The sequence below is a fragment of the Brachyistius frenatus genome, unplaced genomic scaffold, assembly GCF_029030835.1.
Source record: "Brachyistius frenatus isolate BFR_SWC_R1_liver_20210118 unplaced genomic scaffold, ASM2903083v1 Contig_8, whole genome shotgun sequence".
NCBI lineage: Eukaryota > Metazoa > Chordata > Actinopteri > Embiotocidae > Brachyistius > Brachyistius frenatus.
The window spans coordinates 6032565-6054275 of NW_027210607.1; the positions used below are offsets into that span (position 1 = coordinate 6032565).

The 21711-nt window shown below is 43.4% G+C and overlaps 2 protein-coding genes across 2 annotated transcripts; one reads left to right on the forward strand and one right to left on the reverse strand.

The window, feature by feature from the left end:
- Window positions 1-757: 757 nt before the first annotated feature.
- Window positions 758-3099, reverse strand: gpatch11 (G patch domain containing 11). The gene is made up of 8 exons (XM_069689783.1): window positions 2943-3099; window positions 2477-2703; window positions 2351-2392; window positions 2118-2238; window positions 1917-2007; window positions 1572-1718; window positions 1278-1359; window positions 758-1196 (listed from the first exon to the last, which is right to left on the reverse strand). Exons 1-8 carry the CDS (start codon window positions 2990-2992, stop codon window positions 1141-1143), a joined length of 816 nt encoding a protein of 271 aa, XP_069545884.1. The 5' UTR covers window positions 2993-3099; the 3' UTR covers window positions 758-1140.
- Window positions 3100-3314: 215 nt separating this feature from the next.
- On the forward strand, window positions 3315-21524 carry heatr5b (HEAT repeat containing 5B). Its single transcript, XM_069690101.1, has 36 exons — window positions 3315-3350; window positions 3788-3952; window positions 4039-4250; window positions 5610-5718; window positions 5902-6051; window positions 6206-6377; window positions 6492-6649; window positions 6739-6988; window positions 8461-8613; window positions 9121-9371; window positions 9519-9630; window positions 9734-9886; window positions 9970-10069; window positions 10240-10349; window positions 10434-10597; window positions 10760-10935; window positions 11138-11243; window positions 11349-11539; window positions 11799-11958; window positions 12117-12306; window positions 12547-12716; window positions 12811-12958; window positions 13054-13233; window positions 13315-13569; window positions 14245-14426; window positions 14543-14611; window positions 15397-15576; window positions 15672-15912; window positions 16250-16486; window positions 16694-16821; window positions 17526-17670; window positions 17839-18111; window positions 18558-18782; window positions 18896-19047; window positions 19175-19388; window positions 20334-21524. The coding sequence occupies exons 2-36, from the start codon at window positions 3827-3829 to the stop codon at window positions 20639-20641; spliced, it is 6150 nt and encodes a 2049-aa protein (XP_069546202.1). The 5' UTR covers window positions 3315-3350; window positions 3788-3826; the 3' UTR covers window positions 20642-21524.
- Window positions 21525-21711: the final 187 nt, after the last annotated feature.

Genomic DNA, 21711 nt, shown 5'->3' on the forward strand with positions numbered 1-21711 from the left:
AGATGGGTTGTAAAAAAAAATAATCTTGAAATTAAAAAAAGCTCAGATTGAGGTGTTATCTAATGTGCGCAGTCAAAGAAAGGTCCCGTTCAGAAAGCAATGTTATCATCAATCAATATCCCGAATATCTGATTTCTGATTAAAAAAACAAAAACATGAACAATAATAATAATAATTATTGCAAGATCCGTATAACTGTACAACTGAAAGCCCCATACACGCAAAGGCAAATTGCAACAGAAAGTATAATAACAACTTTTCAAGTAACTCAAACCCAAAGTAAATTAAAACTGCAAGCAGTGGTACGCGGACCCTCGCAGCTGCACGTCGAGGATCCAGCGGGTCGGATCTCAAGATCTGAAGGAGTTCGTTAAAGTACAACATGTGAGAATCGCCAAAAATGGTGACTAAATTCAAAATGGCGGACTTCCTGTTGAGTTGACGTAATGATGCAATGTTATTTTTTTTGTACAGTGTGATACACGTCGACCGAGTTTTGTGCATGTAAGTAAATGAAGCCACTCCAGCATCTGTTTAGGGGGTGCTGGCGAGCCATTTGGCCACGCCCACTAAAAAAAAAAAAAAAAAAAATGCAAATTTGTTTTTGAGCTTTTGAATATGATAAAGCCTAAAAAAATGCAGTTGTTTACGGAGAATAATAATAACGCAGAATAATAATTCATTGAAGAACAATAGGGCTTTCACATCATCGGTGCTCTGGCCCTAATTATTCTATTTTAGGTTGATAGAACGAAATAAAATGAAGGTGAAAAGGTAGAATTTTTCCAACATTTAATGAAAACACAAGTATGCAACTTCTATTGAAACATATTACAACTTTTGTACAGCTTTTCAAAACATAAATATTAAAACGTATCCAAGTTTCCCAAATTTTTATATGTAAAGAAAACATCAAGACCGCAATCCACAAACAAACAAGCAGTGGACAGCAGATTCAAATAGGATGATCAAAAATGATTTGATTCAGATCACTTTATTGCCTTGTCTGCTTATAATAGCAAAGTGTGATGAGCCTAAAAGTTTTTATGCACTCACTCACATAATATTTCCAGGATAAACAATTTGTAGCTGATTTTTCCCCTCTGACCTGCTGCTCATTGTATTTTTTTAAAACCATGTTCATTCGTGGTCTGCTGCTGTGTCCCCGGGACAGTTCGAGCACAAGTCCTCTTCATCTGTAAAAAAAAAAAAAGAAACGTGTCAGCGAAGGCAATAAAAAAAAGATAAAACTACAGGCATGTCGTCATCACTCTTACCATTGTAGGTGGTCCCGCACCAAATGCAGTAAAAATGGATTCCTCTCAAATAGGATGTCAAAATTTGCAGTTTATCAAAGGACTATGAAAGAGAAGAAGCACATAATCAATATTGGATTAATCAGCATGGAATCCTTTGAGATGTATTTATTGCGGCATATACCAAAAAAAAAGAACTGTTTACACGGCAAATGACATATAACATTCCTTAAGTTAATTTAATTGTTCATGAATTAGGGCTGCACATTATATCCCCAAATAAACTGAAGATAGAAAGATAAACTGAATACTGACTGTTAGTTCAATAATCTCCTCCTCTTCCTCCTTCTCCTCCTCTTCCTCCTCCTCTTCCTCTTCCTCCTCTTCCTCCTTAGGATCATCTTCCTCGTCATCAGCGCCTGCTTTAGGCCAGTACCAGTCTTCTCTTGGGACAGTTATACCCTGAAAAGAAAAGACACCTCAGCTGAAGGATTGTCACACAGAAAATGACTGTTTCTTTACTGATGTAGAGGGAACAGTAAAAACATGGGATGCAAAGTTTTCTCTGTGTGGTTTTATTCTCTTCTCACGGCGGTGAGACTGATTACAGATCTGTGGAAACGGCATTAGTTCTTTGATGTGCGTCATAAGTCTTCCAACCTTCTGACTGTCAAGCTGCTCACAAGACCGCTGACTACTCCTGAGGTCGCCTTCGATCTTTCGCTCCTCCCTCTCCGTCCTTACTCTTGACCTGAAATGAAAAAGTAGAGGATCACATACAGGGACGACGTAACATCTGTATTATATGAGGGGACAATATTTAGAGGCCTTGTGCATTTCAAAGGCAGCTACAAACTTCACCTAAAATCCTCCAGAGATTTGGTCTCATTCTGTTGTTTGGCTCGTACTTTCTGCCGATAATGTTCAAGTTCCTCCTCAGCTTTTCTTTTCTTCACCTCTTCGAGTCCAATGCCTCCCCTGTCTGATTAATTAGAGACAAAAACAGTGTAATCCATCCGCAGGATCTCAACCGCCGTCACTTAAATATGCTTTGAATTTTGTAAAAAAAATAAATAAACCAGTGTATTGCCCACCTGTTTTGATATTTAGAGGGATTGGATCAACCCTCCCTGCTCCTGAAGATTTAAAACAAATTCAAATTAGCACTCTTAATAAATGCAAACCTGAGCATTACGTTATTTAGTGAAGAACAAACGTACCCTGCTTCCCGAGGCCTTGACCGGTTTTATAACCCATTTTCTGCAGAAGTGCAAATCCCTTGTTGTGGTTGCCGATGGAGCTGTGCAAAGCTGCCTCTCGGCTTTCCTTCTCCTGCTCCTTGTAGGTCTTCTGACGGTTCTGAATGTTCTTCTCTTTCTGCTGTGTCTCCTTTTTCATGGCTTCTTTGACTCGCCTCACCATGCTGACACCTGGTTTCACATCTGGACTAACAGACGAGAACAACACACAATAAGTTACCAGGATAAATACAAAAAACAACCAACTATGATAGTGATTCTGAAAGCAGTAACTATCACTATGTATATTTCTATATAGCTGACACTTTCCTGACTGTGTCTGTTAATATTCAGACGCTGCAGATCAATTTAACTACATGATTGTTCCTCATATAACAACGTCGACGTCTCCGTTTTATTACAAAAAGTAGACCCACAAAACGCTTACATTTTACGAAGAAATGCGTCAGACATGTAGTCCTCTTCCTCGTCGGACATTGTGGACGCACACAAGAGGTCAAAAGTGTACAAAGAGCAGAAACTGCCAAAATAATTATCCGTTTAGGCGTTTGTATTTGCTCCTCTGATGTTTGGTTCGTTCACATTTGCTTTCCGTCTAGCTACAAGGTATATGGTAAGGCGAACGTTCCGTTCAGCTCGACCTTTAATTTGGACAAAAGTATTTACGCTGATTGAACATAAACAACTGAAAAAAAATACAATAATGTGACACAATCTTTGTGTACGAGACAAATTCTTATTACTTAGTTACGTTAGTTGTTTGGTTTCACCCCGGACACACTTTAGTGCGACACCGCCGATACTCGTCGTCATTCATCCTGGGTCATCGAAACAGGTAGGATGAACAATTTGGTTTTATTTACATCCCGCGTTTCAGGAAAATGTCGTCGGTAAGGTTTTTTTTTTTTTTTTTTGGATAGCGGGATGTTTTAAAAGATGGTAACAGATCACTGACGTCCCGTTTGGGTGGAGGTGTTTGGGTGGAGGTTAGTTGTTCCTTGGTAGGAAACAGCTAGCTTAAGCTGCTAACCAGCTCGTCTGTTGACAGCTGGAGGCTGACAGCTGTCACTCACACTCAGCAGCCAGCTGTTCACATCATGCAGCTTTGAGATTTTATTTAACGGAACATAAGGTCGACTTTAAAAAAAAAATGCATAAAGCGGCTGTATCTGGCAAAACCTCTTGAAGACATTACAAGGACGCTGGACTCTGGAGGACAGACTGATTGTTAGTGAGGAGACATTTCTGAAGACCCCTCGTATGTCATTGCAGAGACGAGGACGTGCAGCACTGTGCTCAGAGGTCCTCGCCATGGAGCTGGCTCACAGTCTGCTGCTCAATGAAGACGCTTTGTCCCAGATCACTGAAGCAAAGAGGCCCGTCTTCATCTTTGAGTGGCTCCGCTTCCTGGACAAAGTGCTCGTGGCAGCAAATAAGGTGACGACTCCGACTGTGGCGCTGCTTTGTTCTGAGTGTTGTTCTTCAGAGGCCGTCTGTGACTTCATTTTGTGTTTGAGTGACAGGTGGATGTGAAGGAGAAGCAGAAGAAGCTGGTGGAGCAGCTGACAGGACTGATCAGCAGTGCCCCCGGACCGCCAACAAGAAAACTGCTGGCCAAAAACCTCGCTACCCTCTACAGCATCGGTGACACGTTCACCGTTTTCCAGACTCTGGATAAATGCAATGAAATCATCAAAAGCAAGGATGACACACCTGCGTACCTGCCAACAAAACTGTAAGTTCTCATTTAGTCACAGCAGCGTGGATCAAAAGGTTCAGAGCGTTTTCCCGTTGGATGTAAACGGAGCAGAGCAGCAGACGCTTTAACTTTTGTGACGAAGTATTCAAAGTTACATCGCTTGATCAACATCAGCACCAGAGTTACACACATTTTGTGACCACTGGAACGCAGTTGTTATTTTAACAAGGACTTGAAACTTGAGCAGAGAGCGTCAAAGTTTGTGTCAGAAGAAGTTGGGGTTCAGTAGGAGGGGTGCGGAGGGACGTCGGTCTTGTTGCAGATGAGAAACTTGTGCGTTTCTAAACACGCTGTGAATGGACGCGGTGTCATTTTGGGGAACCAAAGTTCAGGTTGTTTGCGACAACGGTCGCGGACATCACTGGAACTCGGTGTTGACTGTCTGATCTTTGGGGGATGAATTCACAAATCTGGTTGCACTTCTGACCCGATGCACCTTTTTTGGTCTTGGACAGTCACGCTCGGCCCGTCTTAAAACACGACTGCCACTCTGAACACCTCACCAGTGCTTCATTGCTTTTCAAGGCTTTCTGAAGAATTTCATGGGTCTCGTTTGCTGATTTCCTGGATTTGACACAAAATTTTGACGCGTGCTCTCTGCTCAACTCAACTCATGTTGAAATCACAAATGTGCACCTACGAGTGGTCACAAAAACACCTGTAACCCAACTGTTGATGTTAATCAAGCCTCATAACTTGGAATAATTGCTGATGAAGGTTATAGCTTCCTCCTGCTCCGTTTGTGCACAACAGTAGCGGTCTTTGATCCCCCTTCGTACAGTTACTCTGCACATTAATATTCTGTTTGAGCTCAAACACATTTGCATGAAGATATAAGCACTTCAGCACTGCTTTCAGAGATTCAGGAATATACTGCAGAACCTCCGTCGAGGGTATTAGCACTTAAGCCAAACATTAATCCGCAGAATGACATTTCACATTTAAAAGGGTGGATTAAGTGTTCATGATCAGACATTGTGCCGTGTTTCTTGTTTGCTTTAATGGACTCCAACCATGGATGGGGCTGCATCAGTGGTGTCCTGCAGGGTTTTATGCATCATTCATTCATACAGACTTGTTTCTGTACAGATTCAGAGGTGATGTTGGTACACGAGGGTCAGAACCTCCTAACTACCCACGAAACCACTGTGCTCGTCCTGCAGTGTTTTAGAATAGATTATAATGAGGTTATATTTATATTATGCCAGTAACAGCAGTTATTTCATATTTTCATTCAAATAATTCTGAATTTTCCCGATGATTGTGTTGCAGTGGTTGATGAAATAATTATAAGGGATTTCTAATTCTGTGTTGATGTTTATGCTTTTCTTGCAGTGCTGCAGTTGCATGTGTCGGGGCTTTTTATGAGAAGATGGGCAGGATGTTGGGAAGCTCCTTTCCAGACACCATTAATAATCTTTTGAAGGCATTAAAGAGTGCAGAGGTACGACTTTTCAGAGCACAAAATTCGGGAATTTTTTTTACACACCATTCAATTCATTGGGTCAAATTGTATTTTGGAATATAGGAACAGTAATGAATAAATAGTAATTAAAGAGATTTATCATTGAGAAACTGTGACATCTATTTTAATCCTTTTATTTCCACCTTTACTTCACTGATCTAGTCCCAAGGCAGAGGAGAGATCCTTCTCAGCCTGCAGAAGGTGCTCAGTGGACTCGGTGGAGCTGCAGCTTCATGTCACAGAGATATCTACAAGAACGCCCGGTCTCTCCTCACAGACAGGTCCATGGCTGTACGCTGTGCAGTAGCAAAGGTTAGTCTCAGAAAAAGTGGAGCCTGTTTAGTGTTCACTGTCTATTGTCATCATATGTATAACTCAGCGTCCGTAATGAATGGGATATTCCCTGCACATGAATATTGTAGCTATTTCTAAAAGCTCTCCATCTTCGTTCCTCTTGCCTGATCAGTGCCTACTGGAGCTGCAGAATGAGGCCGTATTCATGTGGACCACTGAACTGGAGAACATGGCCACTTTGTGTTTCAAAGCCTTGGAAGGGTCCAATTATGGTGTTCGGGTAGCGGTAGCCAAACTGCTGGGGACGGTCATGGCCACTGCCCTGATGCCCAAACAGGCAGCTGGTAGGTTAAAGTGTTGATCTATGTGGCTCATGTTTGGCTGCTTTTATGTGAAATATAGAAGCTCCCCACTTTCAGGATCTCGACCCTTTTTTAAAAAAAAAATTCCGTCCACAGTGATGCGTCAGAATGTGAAGCGGGCCACTCTGGAGGAGGTGCTGGAGCTAATGGCGACAGGCTTTCTGCGTGGTGGATCTGGCTTCCTCAAAAGTGGCGGGGAGATGTTGAAGGGTGGAGGCTCTGTCAGCAGGGAGGTGCGGGTGGGCGTCACACAGGTGAGGTGAATTCTGCAATTGGATAATAACTGGAACCTGCACCGGCTGATCAACCCACCTCACACATGACCCTCCTTTGTCGTCTTCAGGCTTACGTTGTGTTTGTGACAACACTTGGTGGTCAGTGGATGGAGCGCAACTTCGCCACGTTCCTGTCCCACGTTTTGGATCTCGTGTCTCACCCGCGGGCCACGCAGACGCACGTTGAGGCCGTGTACTCGCGCCGCTGCGTCTCCTTCATGCTACGCGCCACCCTTGGCGGCTTGCTCGGAGAGAAAGCACAAATTGCAGCCGGCAAAGAAATCTGCCAAGCCATCAGCAAGCAGATAAGGGCTGTGGGTAAGGAGGATGGGGGGGAAATATCACGGTTCAGAGCATTACAGAGTAAGTACTCATCCATTATTATCACCATTAATTCCCCCTTCATTTGCTTTTTAAAACTCTTGCATGGTTTGTGCTTCCATTGTGTACAGATATGGCTTTTCTTTTCTTTATTGAGTTGTGTGCGCAGATGGCTTTCCCTACTTTGGCTTTCTGCCTTTTGGATTACTCTCCCCCTTCTTTACATCCATTTTAACCACAATCTGCATCATAATGTCAGGAACATTGTACATTGCCTGCTCAGCTTATGAATTACTCATGCCTGCATTATTGCATAGCCTTCATGGCTTTTTGCCTGTGAATTTACACTTACAACCCCTAAGGAGCAGATAGCATAACTTTTTTCTGGCTCCCCCTCCCACAGCAACAAGACATACAGTAGTCTTTGCTCCACCAAACCTCTTTTTTTCTGCTTGACATCATCACATTAATCATTTTTAAAATCACCTTTATCTCATTTGAAAAGGATGATTCTTACTCTGATTTGCTTTGCAACCTTTAAACTGATGTTAAACTATCTCAAAACGACATTCTTCTGTTCTTTTTGATGTTGAGACAGGATTTAAAAAAAAGACGTTGTTGAATGTTGGTGTCTCTCAAGGCGTCGTCCTGGGCTCCTTAGTGTTCACTCTGTACTCGCTGCTGTAGCTTTTCCAACCAACCGGATCTGTGAGACTTCTTGAAATGAAACTAATCTAATGACAAATATCTGTGCTAAACGATTCCTGGGAAAATGTTACCCGGAAGCCACGATGGAAGTGGGACCTCCTAGTCTTTGTCCACCTTTGTATCCCAAGTTGTTTGGAGCGCAGTGACCGCCACAGTTCCAGAAGCAGCTTTAAATCTTCTCTTTGATTCAGTTGATTGACTTTTTTTCTTACGAGTGATCTCTCTTCACTGTTGCCTATTTAGAGCTCAGAGGATTTTAGTTCTTGCTTAATGACCATCAGATGACAAGCCAGATGAGTTACAATGTGACTTAATGTCACTGTTTTGCACTTTTGTAACATTTATCTTTGGATACGACTATAACCATAGTTTCCTGTTTTCATTTTTTTTGTATCAAATAAATCCTCAGAGCTCTGAGTTTGTGGCAAATACAGCAGTTCTGTAGTTTCTGATTATTACAGATTAATGTGTGACAGCAATGCATGGCCTAATGTGGTCTATTACGCTATTCCAATCTACAGTAAATTTATATAAAAGTGCCAGAGGATTTTAAGTATCTTGTTATTGAGAAAATAGCAGTGTAAATTGTTCTTGATTTCGAGACACCTTATCCATCAGTGCTTCACACAGTCTGAATTAGTTTCTACTGAATGTTATTCTTTTTTTGAATGTTTTCGTAGTGACTTGTTTGAAATTTGAAAACACTTATACTGACTCACCTTTCTTGCTCATCTCTCTTTCTCGGCCGTATGTTTTTCCAGAGGCAGTAGTGAATGACATCAGCGGAGAGAACAAGGCAGCGGCTGACGTCTCTGCCAGTCAGCATGTTATGGTGTGCGCCCTGAAAGAGCTGGGCAGTTTAGTTCAGAGCTTGAGTGCCACGGCTTCACCGCTCATCCAGGAGCCTTCTATAGGTGAGACACACAAGACATGAATGACTGAAGGAAGGTAAACAAAATTCCCGTGCCTGCGTTTTGGCTACAAGTCTTCACTGTCGTACCCCAAATATTCATTGCTGATGGCCATTATCCAAGGAAATTAGATGATTCAATGATAGGATTGGCAGTATCAGCGCTGTAGTGAACATGCTGCCAATGTGCAAACACACACAATTGAGCAAGCTGCAGGTGTGCAGTGAGGTAAAGGTAATACAGACGCCATGCAGCCAGTGTTTCGGGCCTTAAGTTTCTATAAACACTAGCTGGTTTTACATAGATCATAATGTGTGCCACTGGCCAGTATCCTCTGTAGCTTTGGTGACATGTTAGCAATGTAAATCTTACATCCACTTCTGTGCAATGTTGCATTTTACTCGTAATGAATATTAGTTAATTAAATAAGGTGGAATCAAAAGTCAGAAGGAATTCATTTACACTGAATTCATTAACTACTTAAAACGTCTTCGATGTCCTCTTTTACAGGGCTTCTCGAAACCGTGACCTCAGTGCTGCTGCACCCGAGCATGGCAGCGCGTCTGGCGGCTGCGTGGTGCCTGCGTTGTGTTGCTGTGGCGCTGCCCTATCAGCTGACCCCACTGCTGGACCGCTGTGCAGAGAGAATCAACAACCTGAAGAGTTCACCCGAGGCTGTGAGCGGCTACAGCTTTGCGATGGCTGCTCTGCTGGGCGGCGTACACCAATGTCCACTGGGCATCCCCCACTCCAAGGGCAAGGTGTGTCTCCTTAGAATGCAACCTCATGAGTTTTCACTCTTTTATGTGTCATGTTGGTCTTTCTTCATGTGTTATTCTTGACTGCCCTTTTGCACTAGCCTTATTGATTTCCTGATTTAAAGATCGATTCGTTTTCCGTCCCTTTAGCTGGTTGTGAGTATAGCTGAAGACCTCCTGCGGACAGCTGCTCAGAATAGTCGTCTGTCCCTGCAGCGCACACAGGCCGGATGGCTCCTGCTGGGGGCCCTCATGACTTTGGGTGAGTCTCCCAGACATCGCTTACTCCTTAGCGATATCTCAGCAATCCCGTCTCCCTCTCGCCTCCAACTCGGCCACCTCATTGTGTTCATACTTTTTCCCAGGTCCCTCGCTTGTGCGCTATCACCTCCCCAAAATGCTGCTGCTGTGGAGGAACGTGTTTCCTCGCTCCCAGAAGGAGCTGGAGGCAGAAAAGGCCAGAGGAGACTCCTTCTCCTGGCAGGTCACCTTGGAGGGCCGAGCTGGAGCACTTTGTGGTAAAGAAACACACCTGCACTGTGTACCTGTCTATAATATCAGCAGACATAGTTCTGACCAGCACTGTTCCTTTCTTCTGTAGCCATGCGTAGCTTTGTGGCACACTGTCCCGAGCTTCTTACAGAAGACGTAATCCGGAGACTGATGACTCCCATTGAATGTGCCATGACCATGATGTCTCAGTGAGTGTGATGCTTTTAAATCTAATTGTCTGTTGAAGATGCGAAGACAGAGAAGATTTTTTTTCTTTGTTCCTTACACTGTTCATTAACACTTTAATGTGTGATAGCTATTTATTTTATTGTTTCCTGATCAAATATGTAATGATTGTAATATTCTGACCTTTTCTCAGTGTCCCTGCCATCATTAAGGTCCACGGTGCTCACCTGAAAGCGAGTGCAGCGATGGTGAGGCTCAGGCTGTACGACATCTTGGCTCTCTTGCCTCCTAAGACTTACGAAGGTAAAGCAGTCACATCTGTAATATTTTTCACACAGGTTCAAAATCATTTACAGGTGTTTTAAAATAAGATATCTCCTTGTACAGGCAGCTTCAACGCCCTCCTGAGGGAGCTGGTGGCAGAGTTTACTCTGACTGACAACTCAGCCAACACCACCACCTCTTTGCTGCGCTCGCTGTGTCACTATGATGACAGTGTGCTCATGGGCTCCTGGCTACAGGAGACGGACCACAAGTCCATAGAAGATCAGGTTAGTTGTAATTCCAGGTATATGAAAAAAAAAAAAACTAAATAAATACAGTACATACAAAAGATAGTTGGACAGAGATTTATTATCTTATTTTTTGGCCACAATTTAAGTTTCGGTGTGTTAAATTGGTGTTAATATTACTGTATCATGATTCCTGAACAGCTGCAGCCGAACAGCGCTTCAGGCAGCGGAGCTCTGGAACACGATCCCTCCTCCATCTATCTGCGTGTCCCTGTCGGCGAGGCCATCCCTGGGCCTCTCCCTTTGGGTGTGTCGGTCATCGATGCTTCAGTGGCCTTGTTTGGTGTCGTTTTTCCCCACGTCTCCTTCAAACACAGGTAAGCAGTTTAGTCATTGCTTATTGCTGCTGTGGTTTTAATACTTGCAACATGTAAACATGTTTCATTATTAAATCTTTTTGTTATACAATCGTTTTGGGGTATTTTTCTCCTGTATTTGTATTCGCTACTGCATTATTGGAGAGCTCTTTGTGTCATTCTAGTTTGTAACATATTCCACCTGGCTTTGTGTACAATTCAGGCTGCAGATGCTCGACCACTTTGCAGAGTGTATAAAGCAGGCTAAAGGAGTTCGACAGCAGGCGGTCCAGCTGAACATCTTTACTGCGGTGCTTAGTGCCCTCAAGGTAAGAAAACATGCTTTATGTCATCTTAAGACAGGAATGTCATGTTTAATCATTCAGATAACATCAACAGTGAGATATAATGTACCTCTTCCTTCCTGACTGAAGGGTTTGGCTGAGAACAAGAGCACTCTGGGGCCTGAAGAGGTGCGTAAATCGGCACTGGCCCTGGTGATGGGAGCTTTGGACAATCCCAATCCCATCCTGCGCTGTGCTGCTGGAGAGGCCCTGGGCAGGATGGCTCAGGTGGTTGGAGAGGCGACCTTCATCGCCAGAATGGCGCAGACCAGCTTTGACAAGTAAGCATATCATATCTGTTTTGTCTGGGTTTTCTTTCTGTCTGTTTATGCTGTTATTTATCCTGTGAAGTAGAATGGACACAGGTCAACACACCAGCGATATAACCAATTACACAGAATGAAACCGTTTGAATATTTTATTGTTAGCCAAAGATGTCCTTGATTGTTGTTAATCTGTGTCTGAACTGAATCTATTTTATTTCTTTATTCTTTGACTTTATTCATGTGATCCATATCTCTTTTCCTCCTCTATTTATAGACTGAAGTCAGCCCGTGATGTCGTTTCGAGGACGGGCCATTCACTGGCTCTCGGCTGTCTCCATCGATATGTTGGAGGAATTGGCTCTGGCCAGCACTTAAAGACTAGTGTCAGCATCCTGTTGGCTCTGGCCCAGGACGGGTCCTCTCACGAGGTCCAGGTACAGTAAATTGCTCATCACCTTTTTTGTAGTTTGTAACAGATGATGTATTGTTTTGTTCTCTTGTATGTTATTTCAAAACAGAATTTAGATGCAAGTACATCCAGCTTCATTGTTCTTTGCACCCCTTAGTTGTTGACCTACTTTTTTTTCCCCAGACGTGGGCTCTGCACTCGCTGGCTCTGATTGTGGATTCTAGTGGTCCCATGTACAGAGGCTACGTGGAGCCCACATTGTCCCTGGTGCTCACCTTGCTCCTCACTGTGCCCCCGTCCCACACAGAGGTGCACCAGTGTTTGGGCCGCTGCCTGGGAGCTCTCATCACCACCGTGGGACCAGAGTTACAGGGTAACTGTAGCAGGAACCAAATCACATTACTTCACCTCATTGTGTAACTGATTTGACGTCTGACTTCTTCAAAAGCCATGTAACATAACGTTTTCTAGCCAGCAGGTGGCAGCGTAGTCTACTTTAAGTCTCTGCAGTCCATTTAAGCACACTGGAGGACATGCAGTATGTCCTCTACCCACTAAAAATGCTGTTATTCTGGGTGTCTGTCTTTATAATCAATATCATTGGGTTTGCTAGGAAATGGAGCCACTATTTCCACCATCCGCTCGTCCTGCCTGGTCGGTTGCGCCATAATGCAGGACCACTCTGACTCCCTTGTGCAGGCAGCTGCCATCTCATGTTTGCAGCAGCTGCACATGTTTGCTCCACGACATGTCAACCTGTCCAGCCTGGTGCCCTGTCTCTGTGTAAGACATCACAAGTTTCAGAACGCAACTGCAATACCTGTAGTTTGTGTTCATCTTGATCACGATTTCTCCCTGTACCATGGGATACCTGCAGGTCCACCTATGCAGTTCTCACCTGTTGCTGCGACGTGCTGCCGTGGCCTGCCTGAGACAGCTCGCCCAGAGAGAAGCTGCGGAGGTCTGTGAGTATGCAATGAGCCTGGCGAAGAGAGCAGGAGACAACAAAGACAACGCTACAATCAGTGAGTATAAATCCTTACCCTGATGATTCTGTTTGAGTTACATATCTCAGTGAGACACTGTGTCTCTTGCTGTGTTGAATTTGTCCTTGGTTCAGATCTGAACATCACAGAGACGGGTCTGGAGGGCGTTCTGTTTGGCATGCTGGACCGGGAGACAGACAGGAAGCTGTGCTCTGACATCCATGACACGCTGGGTCACATGCTGTCTTCTCTTGCTGTGGAAAAACTTTCTCATTGGCTGAAACTCTGCAAAGATGTCCTTGCAGCAACTACAGGTAAATCTACAGGACAACAAAATCTAAATCTTCTCCTTTTTTAAATCCTTGCATCATGAATGTGTCCATCTCATTTTACAGATGTAGGGGGAGCCGTTGTTTTCGAGGTGGAAAAGGACGAGGAAGACTCCGAGAAAAAAGACGAGATGGATGATGACACCATGTTCACAGGCCTGGGCGATGATGACAAGTCCAAGCCTTCCGTGGCTCCACGCTGGGTGACGCGGGTGTTTGCCGCAGACTGCTTGTGCCGCATCATTCTGCTATGTGAGAACGCAGACAAGGTGCACTTTGACCTGGCAGCTGCCCGCTCTGCACAGGCCAAGAACCCCAAAGGTACCACTCATCAGGCTGCTAACTCAGGGGACACTGAAAGATTTGTGACTGATTTATGCCTCCCGAGCTAAATTTCAGGTTCTTTTTTTTTTAGTACTTACATGGGCAGTTCTTGAGTCAGCTTCTGGAAAAAGCTAATTCATGTTCTGTTATGTAAAGGTGGAACAAAGCTAGAGATGAGTAAGCAAAAGTAGGAGTATTTTGGGACTGTGACAGACAGAGGAGCCAGTATTTTTTATAAGCTTCTCCGTAATAAGGAAGCAGGCTTGATAGTAATAGCACAATGTAGTGATTTTGCAGCTCCGAAACCAGCCAAGCCAAATTTAGTGAGTGGGATTGAGTGGATGGTGGGTGTGCATGTCGGTGTGTCCAACTAATCCCTTCAAAGGTATACTCAATTAAATCTCAGCCTCAGATTCAATATCTGGTTTCTTTTGAGTCGCTGCAAGCACATGATGAAACTCTAAAAATTGATTTGTTGTGTGAAACTGTATTTATACTTCAAGTGGAGGGTGTTAAAAAGCAAAGACCTTGAAGGATGCAATAAATGCAGCTTCGTGCTCGTGTGTGAGCTATCATTACTAAATCACATATTAAACTATGACAAATGTGTAAATAATATTTTCTGATTATTTATCCTCACAGTCCTTTTTCTTCCTGTCTCTGTCCATTCAGGAGATATGTTGGTGCTCCATTTGTCTGACCTTATCCGCATGGCCTTCATGGCGGCCACAGACCACAGTAACCAGCTGAGGATGGCTGGCTTGCAGGCCCTGGAGGACATTATTAAAAAGTTTGCGTCCGTACCAGAGCCCGAGTTCCCAGGGCACGTTATCCTGGAACAGTACCAGGCCAATGTGAGTTGAAAAACACATTCAACTGCATTACCATGCAAAAATCCCTAAAATGAAAATGACAGAAATTGTACAACACGATAGAACGAGTGAACTTTATGCAACTTGTGTGCATTTAGGTCGGTGCCGCCCTCAGACCTGCATTTTCACCTGACACACCCTCTGACATAACAGCGAAGGCATGCCAGGTAAGACACAAGACATCAATTTCCTGGATGAATGTCAATAAATATCCCTGTTTGAGGTTTGCACATATGCCAGAGGCATTTAGCGTCCAGCCCTGTTTGTACTGCAACATTTGTTCCAGTCACAGGCCTTACAGCACATATATTGTGATTATCAGCACTGTGAAGGCAGAAGCAGTTAATTACCACTGCAAAGAGGGTCATCATACCCGGAGGACTCGGCAGTGTCAAACTTTCTGGCTTAATGCTCTTTGACTGATTTGACTGTGAAAAAATGATTGACAGGGGCAAATAACAAACATGCCTGTCAGCAGAGTATTATTAAAAAATAATAATGACTTCCCCACTTCTGGTCGGGAGTCATTCTGAAGACCAGAAAGTAGGATTAACTCAGAACTGCATGGAAAACAGAACTACAAAGTATTTAATATGTACCGTCTGAACCTATGGAATGACAGACAGTTAAAATAATCGCACAAGTAGGAAGGTGTCTCATTAAGTATGTTTGCATCATAGCACATTTATAACTCTCCTTAAAGAAAGACTCTGGCCCTTAGTCACCTGACACTTTCCTCAGAAGGATTGAATCCATTGTGTGCTCCACTTTTACAGCCCTAACACGTCAGTCCTATTAACATTTCTTTTACATCGCCTGCCCCTTTAATGGCTAATCAACCTTGACTGCTCTGTTATGTAATACAGGTTTTATAAGAGGAGTAATTTATACACACCACAGGTGCTGTAAACCTTGACCATTTATTACTTTGGCCCCCCTCACACTTCCACAGGTGTGTAGTACGTGGATTGGCAGTGGCGTTGTCAGTGACCTCAATGACCTGCGGCGAGTCCACAACCTGCTGGTTTCATCGCTGGACAAGGTGCAGGCTGGGAAAGGCTCGTCCAGTCAGCTGTACAGTGAGAGTGCCACCACCATGGAGAAACTGGCTGTGCTGAAGGCATGGGCCGAGGTGAGACTGAGGATGATCTGAGCACTGCCGTGTTTTTATATGGCAAACTGTCTACATGACAAATCTGACCATGCACACTGGCCTTTCCTGCTCAGGTGTATGTGGTGGCGATGAAGATCAAGAAAGAGGCTGAGTCCAAGCCCGCAAAACCGGTCCGGAGCGGAGATGATGATGAGGACGAGGACGATCTGGGTGCCGACGTGCTTCCGCCTGACAGTCTTATCACTTTGGTGCAGCCAGAGCTGCCGTCGCTGAGCCGCCTGTGGCTGGCCATGCTGCGGGACTACGCTCTGCTCACTCTGCCGGCTGAGTTCTCCAGTCAGCTGCCTCCCGATGGTACAAGACAGATTCTTGTCTACCAAATGCTGAATATAACATTGAAGTGTGTGATCTTAAATGAGACATTTTCTACTTGACCTCATTTTATTTGATGTCTCGTTGTAGATTTATGATATTTCTCATAGAACATTTCAATACTGCTTCCTTCAACCACTAGGTTTACAGTCCTTTCCTGTAGTTTTTGGTCCATACCATGTGATTTCAAATTTAATAAACATTTAAGTTGACATGGATATTTTGCAATGCAGTAAAACATATTTGTACAAAATGCAGATTAAAGTAGTGTGATTTGGTGTAAACAAATGTTTTCCCTCTGATGTGTATCCGTGTACAGGTGGAGCATTTTATACCCCTGAGACTATAGACACAGCACGGCTCCACTACCGCAGCTCTTGGGCTCCTGTCCTGCATGCGGTGGCCCTGTGGCTGAACAGCACCGGGTTCGGACTGGGTTCGGATCAAGAGGAGATCTTGTCAGCTCCCTCCAAAGCTCCTGGCCTGCTTCAGGGAGGCTCCTCCACAACAAAGACCTTTGATGAGTCGGTCAAAGACCGGATGCATCTAATGTTGGGTAAAGAAACACGTGGCTATCATCGGTGGTTTGACGCATTACCATATTTTGTGTGTTTTTCCTCAATGTGTAGCTGATACACAGAAGTTTGACATTAAAAAAGAAGAAAAGACAAACTGCTTGTTAATCTTACTGCCACTGGATAAACAGAAAAAAAAACCCAGACGGACACACCCTGAGTGCATTTTTCTGTTGTTTGTCTCTCAGGTGTCAGTATAGAGTTTCTTTGCTTCCCCCGGCCCGAGGAGCCCATTGAGCATGTGATGTCCTGCCTGCAGGCCCTGTACACTCTGCTAGAATCTCCCTGTGCAAAGACCCACATCGCAGAAGACCAGGTAAAGAAAGAGGGCAGAAATTACACAAAAATAGCGTGTAACATTTACATGACAGTTTACAATTGTATCACAATTGGATTCTTTAAACTGCATACAAAATTACATATTCATACAATATGTATAATATAAATGTTTTATATATAAATGATTAAAACAGTATGCATTATTTGCTTATTGGCATTGTGGAAGCTGTTTGTTAAAAGCCTCTTTTATTTACACCTCACAGCTCAGGTAATAAATTTACCACAAATATCTGGTAAAAAGAAGATTGTATCTCGGCTGTATGTGGCTGAGCCCTTGAAATGGGACAGGTCTCTGCCGGCACATTTCAAAGTTTGGATTTCAGAGGATCCAGACGCTGAATTGGGACACAGCAACTTAGATCATTCTCGCTTTGGGTCTGTTTTCTATACTGATAAAGCTTTCTCTTCTTTAAAAAGCAAAATTAAAACTGTAGTTGAATTTCTGTTTACACATAGTGTAGTTATTTGAAGAAATTTGAGTAACATCAACAATTACAGGATAACTTTTTTTTAATTAAGGGTTATGCTGTGTGCTTTTAATAACTTGCCTCTGATAAAAACTACTTCTTGTGCATCTGTTGACAAAACCGCAGAAGTGCAGTGCTTGTCTGAATACCAATATTCACGTTCCTCATGTTTCACAGTGACATTACTGTAACTGTGTTTTATCTTCTGTTATAGCTGCTGGCGGTGGAGCTCCTGAACGTGCTTCACAGGCTGCTGTTGACCCGGGATCCTCCTGCTGTCCAGCTCCAGGTCACTGCTGTCGTACAGGAGACCCTGAGGGCTGCACAGGACCATCTGCAGCAACAGAGAAACAACAAGGGTCAGGAACATCACATCACATCTAAGCGCTGTCATATCCTGCTTGGCTTCATCTCGACTATGACTGAACAAGAGCTTTAATATCAATATTCAGTTTGGTATTCATAGGAAAGCTGTTTAAACTATGTGGTGGCTTGAGTGATTTAGTTCACCGTGTTATTTTGCTCAGGCAAAGAGGAAGAAAGCGAGAAAGACTCTGGGCCCAGCTTCGGGGAAGGCGGAGACACAGGGGAGCTCGTCCCCGGCAAGTCTCTGGTGTTTGCAGCCATGGAGCTGCTAGTGTTCATTCTAGTCCGCCACTTACCGCAACTCAACACACGTGTGAAAGAGTCACCCAGCCACGCGCCACTCAGGCCTCAGCGACTTCCCGAAGAGAGCGCACGCCTGGTGGCGAACACAGTTTCCATCCTGGCAGAACTGCCCTCGCTCTGCTCTCCTGCTGGTGAGGCCCGAGGCAAACTGCAACAACACACACACACACACACACACACACACACACACACACACACACACACACACACACACACACACACACACACACACACACACACACACACACACACACACACACACACACACACACACACACACACACACACACCATGTAAAATATGAAAGGAAAACACATACAAAAGCATTGACAGTGTACATTGATACCAAGTCTCTGCTTTGGATGATATTTGGAGCTATTAGCCAGCTCTTGGCCTGCTTTAATCAGGTCAGTGTATAATTATACTCTCTGACAAGGCTGTCCACAGATGGTATTAAAAACTGCTATATGGATTTCTGAGACAAAGAGTAAATGTGAATATTGTTAGCATAGCAATCTGAGCAATGAGCTGTCCACTATGACATGAAATTTCTCACAGTTGCTTTTTGCCTCTACAGGAAGCATGACCATCCTACCTACAGCGCTCTTCCTTATCACCGGCATCCTGAGGGAAACTGCGGTTAAGACTGCTGACAACTCGGTGCCTGTGACTGTGTCAGCTGCCCTGCAGGGCATCAAGACCATCATCACCTCCCCAAAGGCTCGGGCAGAGAGCATGCAGACTCAGTGGACCGGCCTGGTGAGGAGCAGCCTGGCATCTGTACTCGAATACTCACAGCCAGGTAAGCAAACACACACATATTTGGCCTCTGGCCTTTCTGCGGAGGGATCACGATTAAATTATGACATCGTTATTCATTAAAATCATGCTTGCTTGTTTGTGTATGATTTTAAGATGAGTCCAGGCCCGACATGGATGAGGTCAGCATGCTGACGGCGATCACACTTTTCCTGCTGTCAGCCAGCAGTGAACTTGTTGGAGTGACCGTCCTGCAGAAGGGCTGCATGGACCGCTTCCGAAATGGTCTCAACTCTAGCGACCCCTGGGTAAGCACCTCTGTATGCAAACACCGGAGAAGTTGCAAACTATTAACGCCTGACAAAAAAGGCGTATTAGACTTTCCAGGTGGGTGTGGTGCTGCTTGGTGACAGATTTATATTTGTGCTGCCACAGGTTCAGGCCCGGTGTTACCAGCTGCTGCTGTCAGTGTTTCAACACTCCAGCCGCGCTCTCGCTATTCCTTACATCCACTCTCTGGCTCCACTCATGGTGGAGAAGCTGAAGGCGGTGGAGCGCAGTCGGCCAGGGACCGCTGCCGAGCTGCAGGCTGTGCAGGAGGGCATCCGGGTCCTGGAGAATCTGGTCGGTATGGGTGAAGAGCAGAACCGTAAGTATGCTTCTGCGTAATGTACCGCTGAAGTGCTGTATTTGTCCCGTTAAAGTGTTTCGATCTCTTAAAGTAGGTCTCTGAAAGTATTTAGCTCTGTACCAATAAAGCATTAAAAGCTAAATTTAGAATCCAAGCACTGCTTTACTGTCTATTTTAGCATTGATTTCAACATTATCCTCTATTGTCCAGTTTATTCTAATGCATATTGAATAATATATATATATTTTTTTTTTTTACCATCATATGTAAATATAATATATATATATATATATTGCATTATATTTACATATGATGTAAAAAAGTTGCTGACTATCAGTCCATGTGTGGAGCTTCTTTAAAGGATAATTTGAGATGCAGCTTGTGTTGTTTACCACATAATGGTCATTTTGATTCTTGTTTATTTAACGTGTTTAGAGCTGCAACACATGATTATATTCATTAGAGATTTATCTGCTCATTGTTTTCATGATTAATCATATAATCACTCTGTTTATAAAATCGGTTAACAGTAAAAAGTATCTGTTTCCCAGAAGGCACGATGACGTCTTAAGAAGTCTTGTTTTGCCACATCAATTAGCTCCTCAACAGTTTTCTGCCGAGCAGCTAATTGATTAATCACTGCAGGTCCAACTGTGTTTATTTTTTAACTTGTTATTTATAATTAAGCTTTGTTCTGCTTTGAGATCTTTCATATTGCATTTTATGACCCATTTTATTTCTAGTCCAACGAGACAACAGCAACAGTTTCTCATTTTACTCCAATACACGCTTGTATGAATCGGGCACATTTTGTCCACCATGAATAAATAATTTGAACACGTAGCGTTACTCAGTGAACTTGATATGTATGGAGACTATTACAGATAGTCATATTCTGGGTTACTTTGTTGTTACTGGTTATCTTTTTTTTTTTAATGTATCATTGATTTATGTGTTCAACAGGGGTGCAGCTGCTGGCTCTTCTCGTACCGACTCTTGTCTCTTACCTTTTGGATGAAAATGACTTCTCCTCTGCGCCCCAAGTCTCCAAAGGTCTGCATGATTTTGCCCTTCAGAACTTAATGCGAATTGGTCCCCTGTATCCAGCTGCCTTCAAGATAGTGATTGGTGCAGCACCTGAGCTCAAAACCCGTCTGGAGTCTGCCATACGGGCCAACCAGGCCAGCAGCAAAGCCAAAGCTGCAGCCAGACAAGCTCAGCCGACTGTGCAGGCTGCACCAACCATCAAACTCAAGACGAGCTTCTTCTGAGCACTCCAAAAATGCACTGTACACTCTCACAGCCTAATTTAATATGCTCTTTTTTTTTGTTGCTTTATTTAGTTTTTGGTCAAGTGTACCACATGCCATGTCTGTATCTATCAATTACAGTTTATTAAATGTATTTATTTATTCTACAACTCATCTTTGTTTTGACGGATTCGTCTTCAAGTCAGAGTCAATTATGTAAATATCATTAAAAAGCATTTGAATGTTCACTTTGAAAAGATTGCTGTAGGAACTTTTGTTTGCGTGAATGTATCATTTCCAGACTTGATGCACATGGACACGATGTTTTTTTCAACCCCCACTATCCAAAAGTTGATGATTGTTATGACATTATCTCTGTGATTTTGCATCACCCTGAAAATGGCAGTTATTTTTGTTCCTTTACATTCCAATCATCTGTGTTGATTTTAATGGAGCGAGTTTACTACGTGGCCTCCGGGTCTGCTGATTGTTACTGATGGATGTTTCTTCATTTTCTTTTTTGAGAATGTGTTTTGCTTGTAAATGATGTTGTAAACATTCCTACTACTTGGTCTAAATTTTTTTTTTTTTAGAAACTATTATTATCACTATATTGAGCCAAGAATGAGATTTTATCAGAACCAATGGATTAATGAATGCTTTGTGGTTCTTACAGACTCTTGATTGATCAGCCGATAACTGGGGATATACAACATCATTTAATGTATGTGCTGCATATCATAATACTTATTATGCTTATAAGTGATTTTGATCCATCACTGTCCATGTGTAATGGCTTCATGAGTAAGTGAGCATCAATTGTCATTATCAATTGAAAGATTTGTTGAAATGTAATATTCCACCCTAATTTTTTCGTAAGGTGAATAAAGTTGCTTTGACCTCACTGATATTTGAGCTGTTATTTTTTTTTAAGGTTTGGGGAGAAAACATATGAATGCAGGATTAAAATTTTTTTTTTTTTTATTTACAAATGGTGTTTCTGGAATAAAGAGTATAGTCCTCCGGGCAGTCCCGATGTGCTGAATCGAGCGCTCCCAGCCAAACATGTTGTGGGCGTGGCCGCGTAGCTG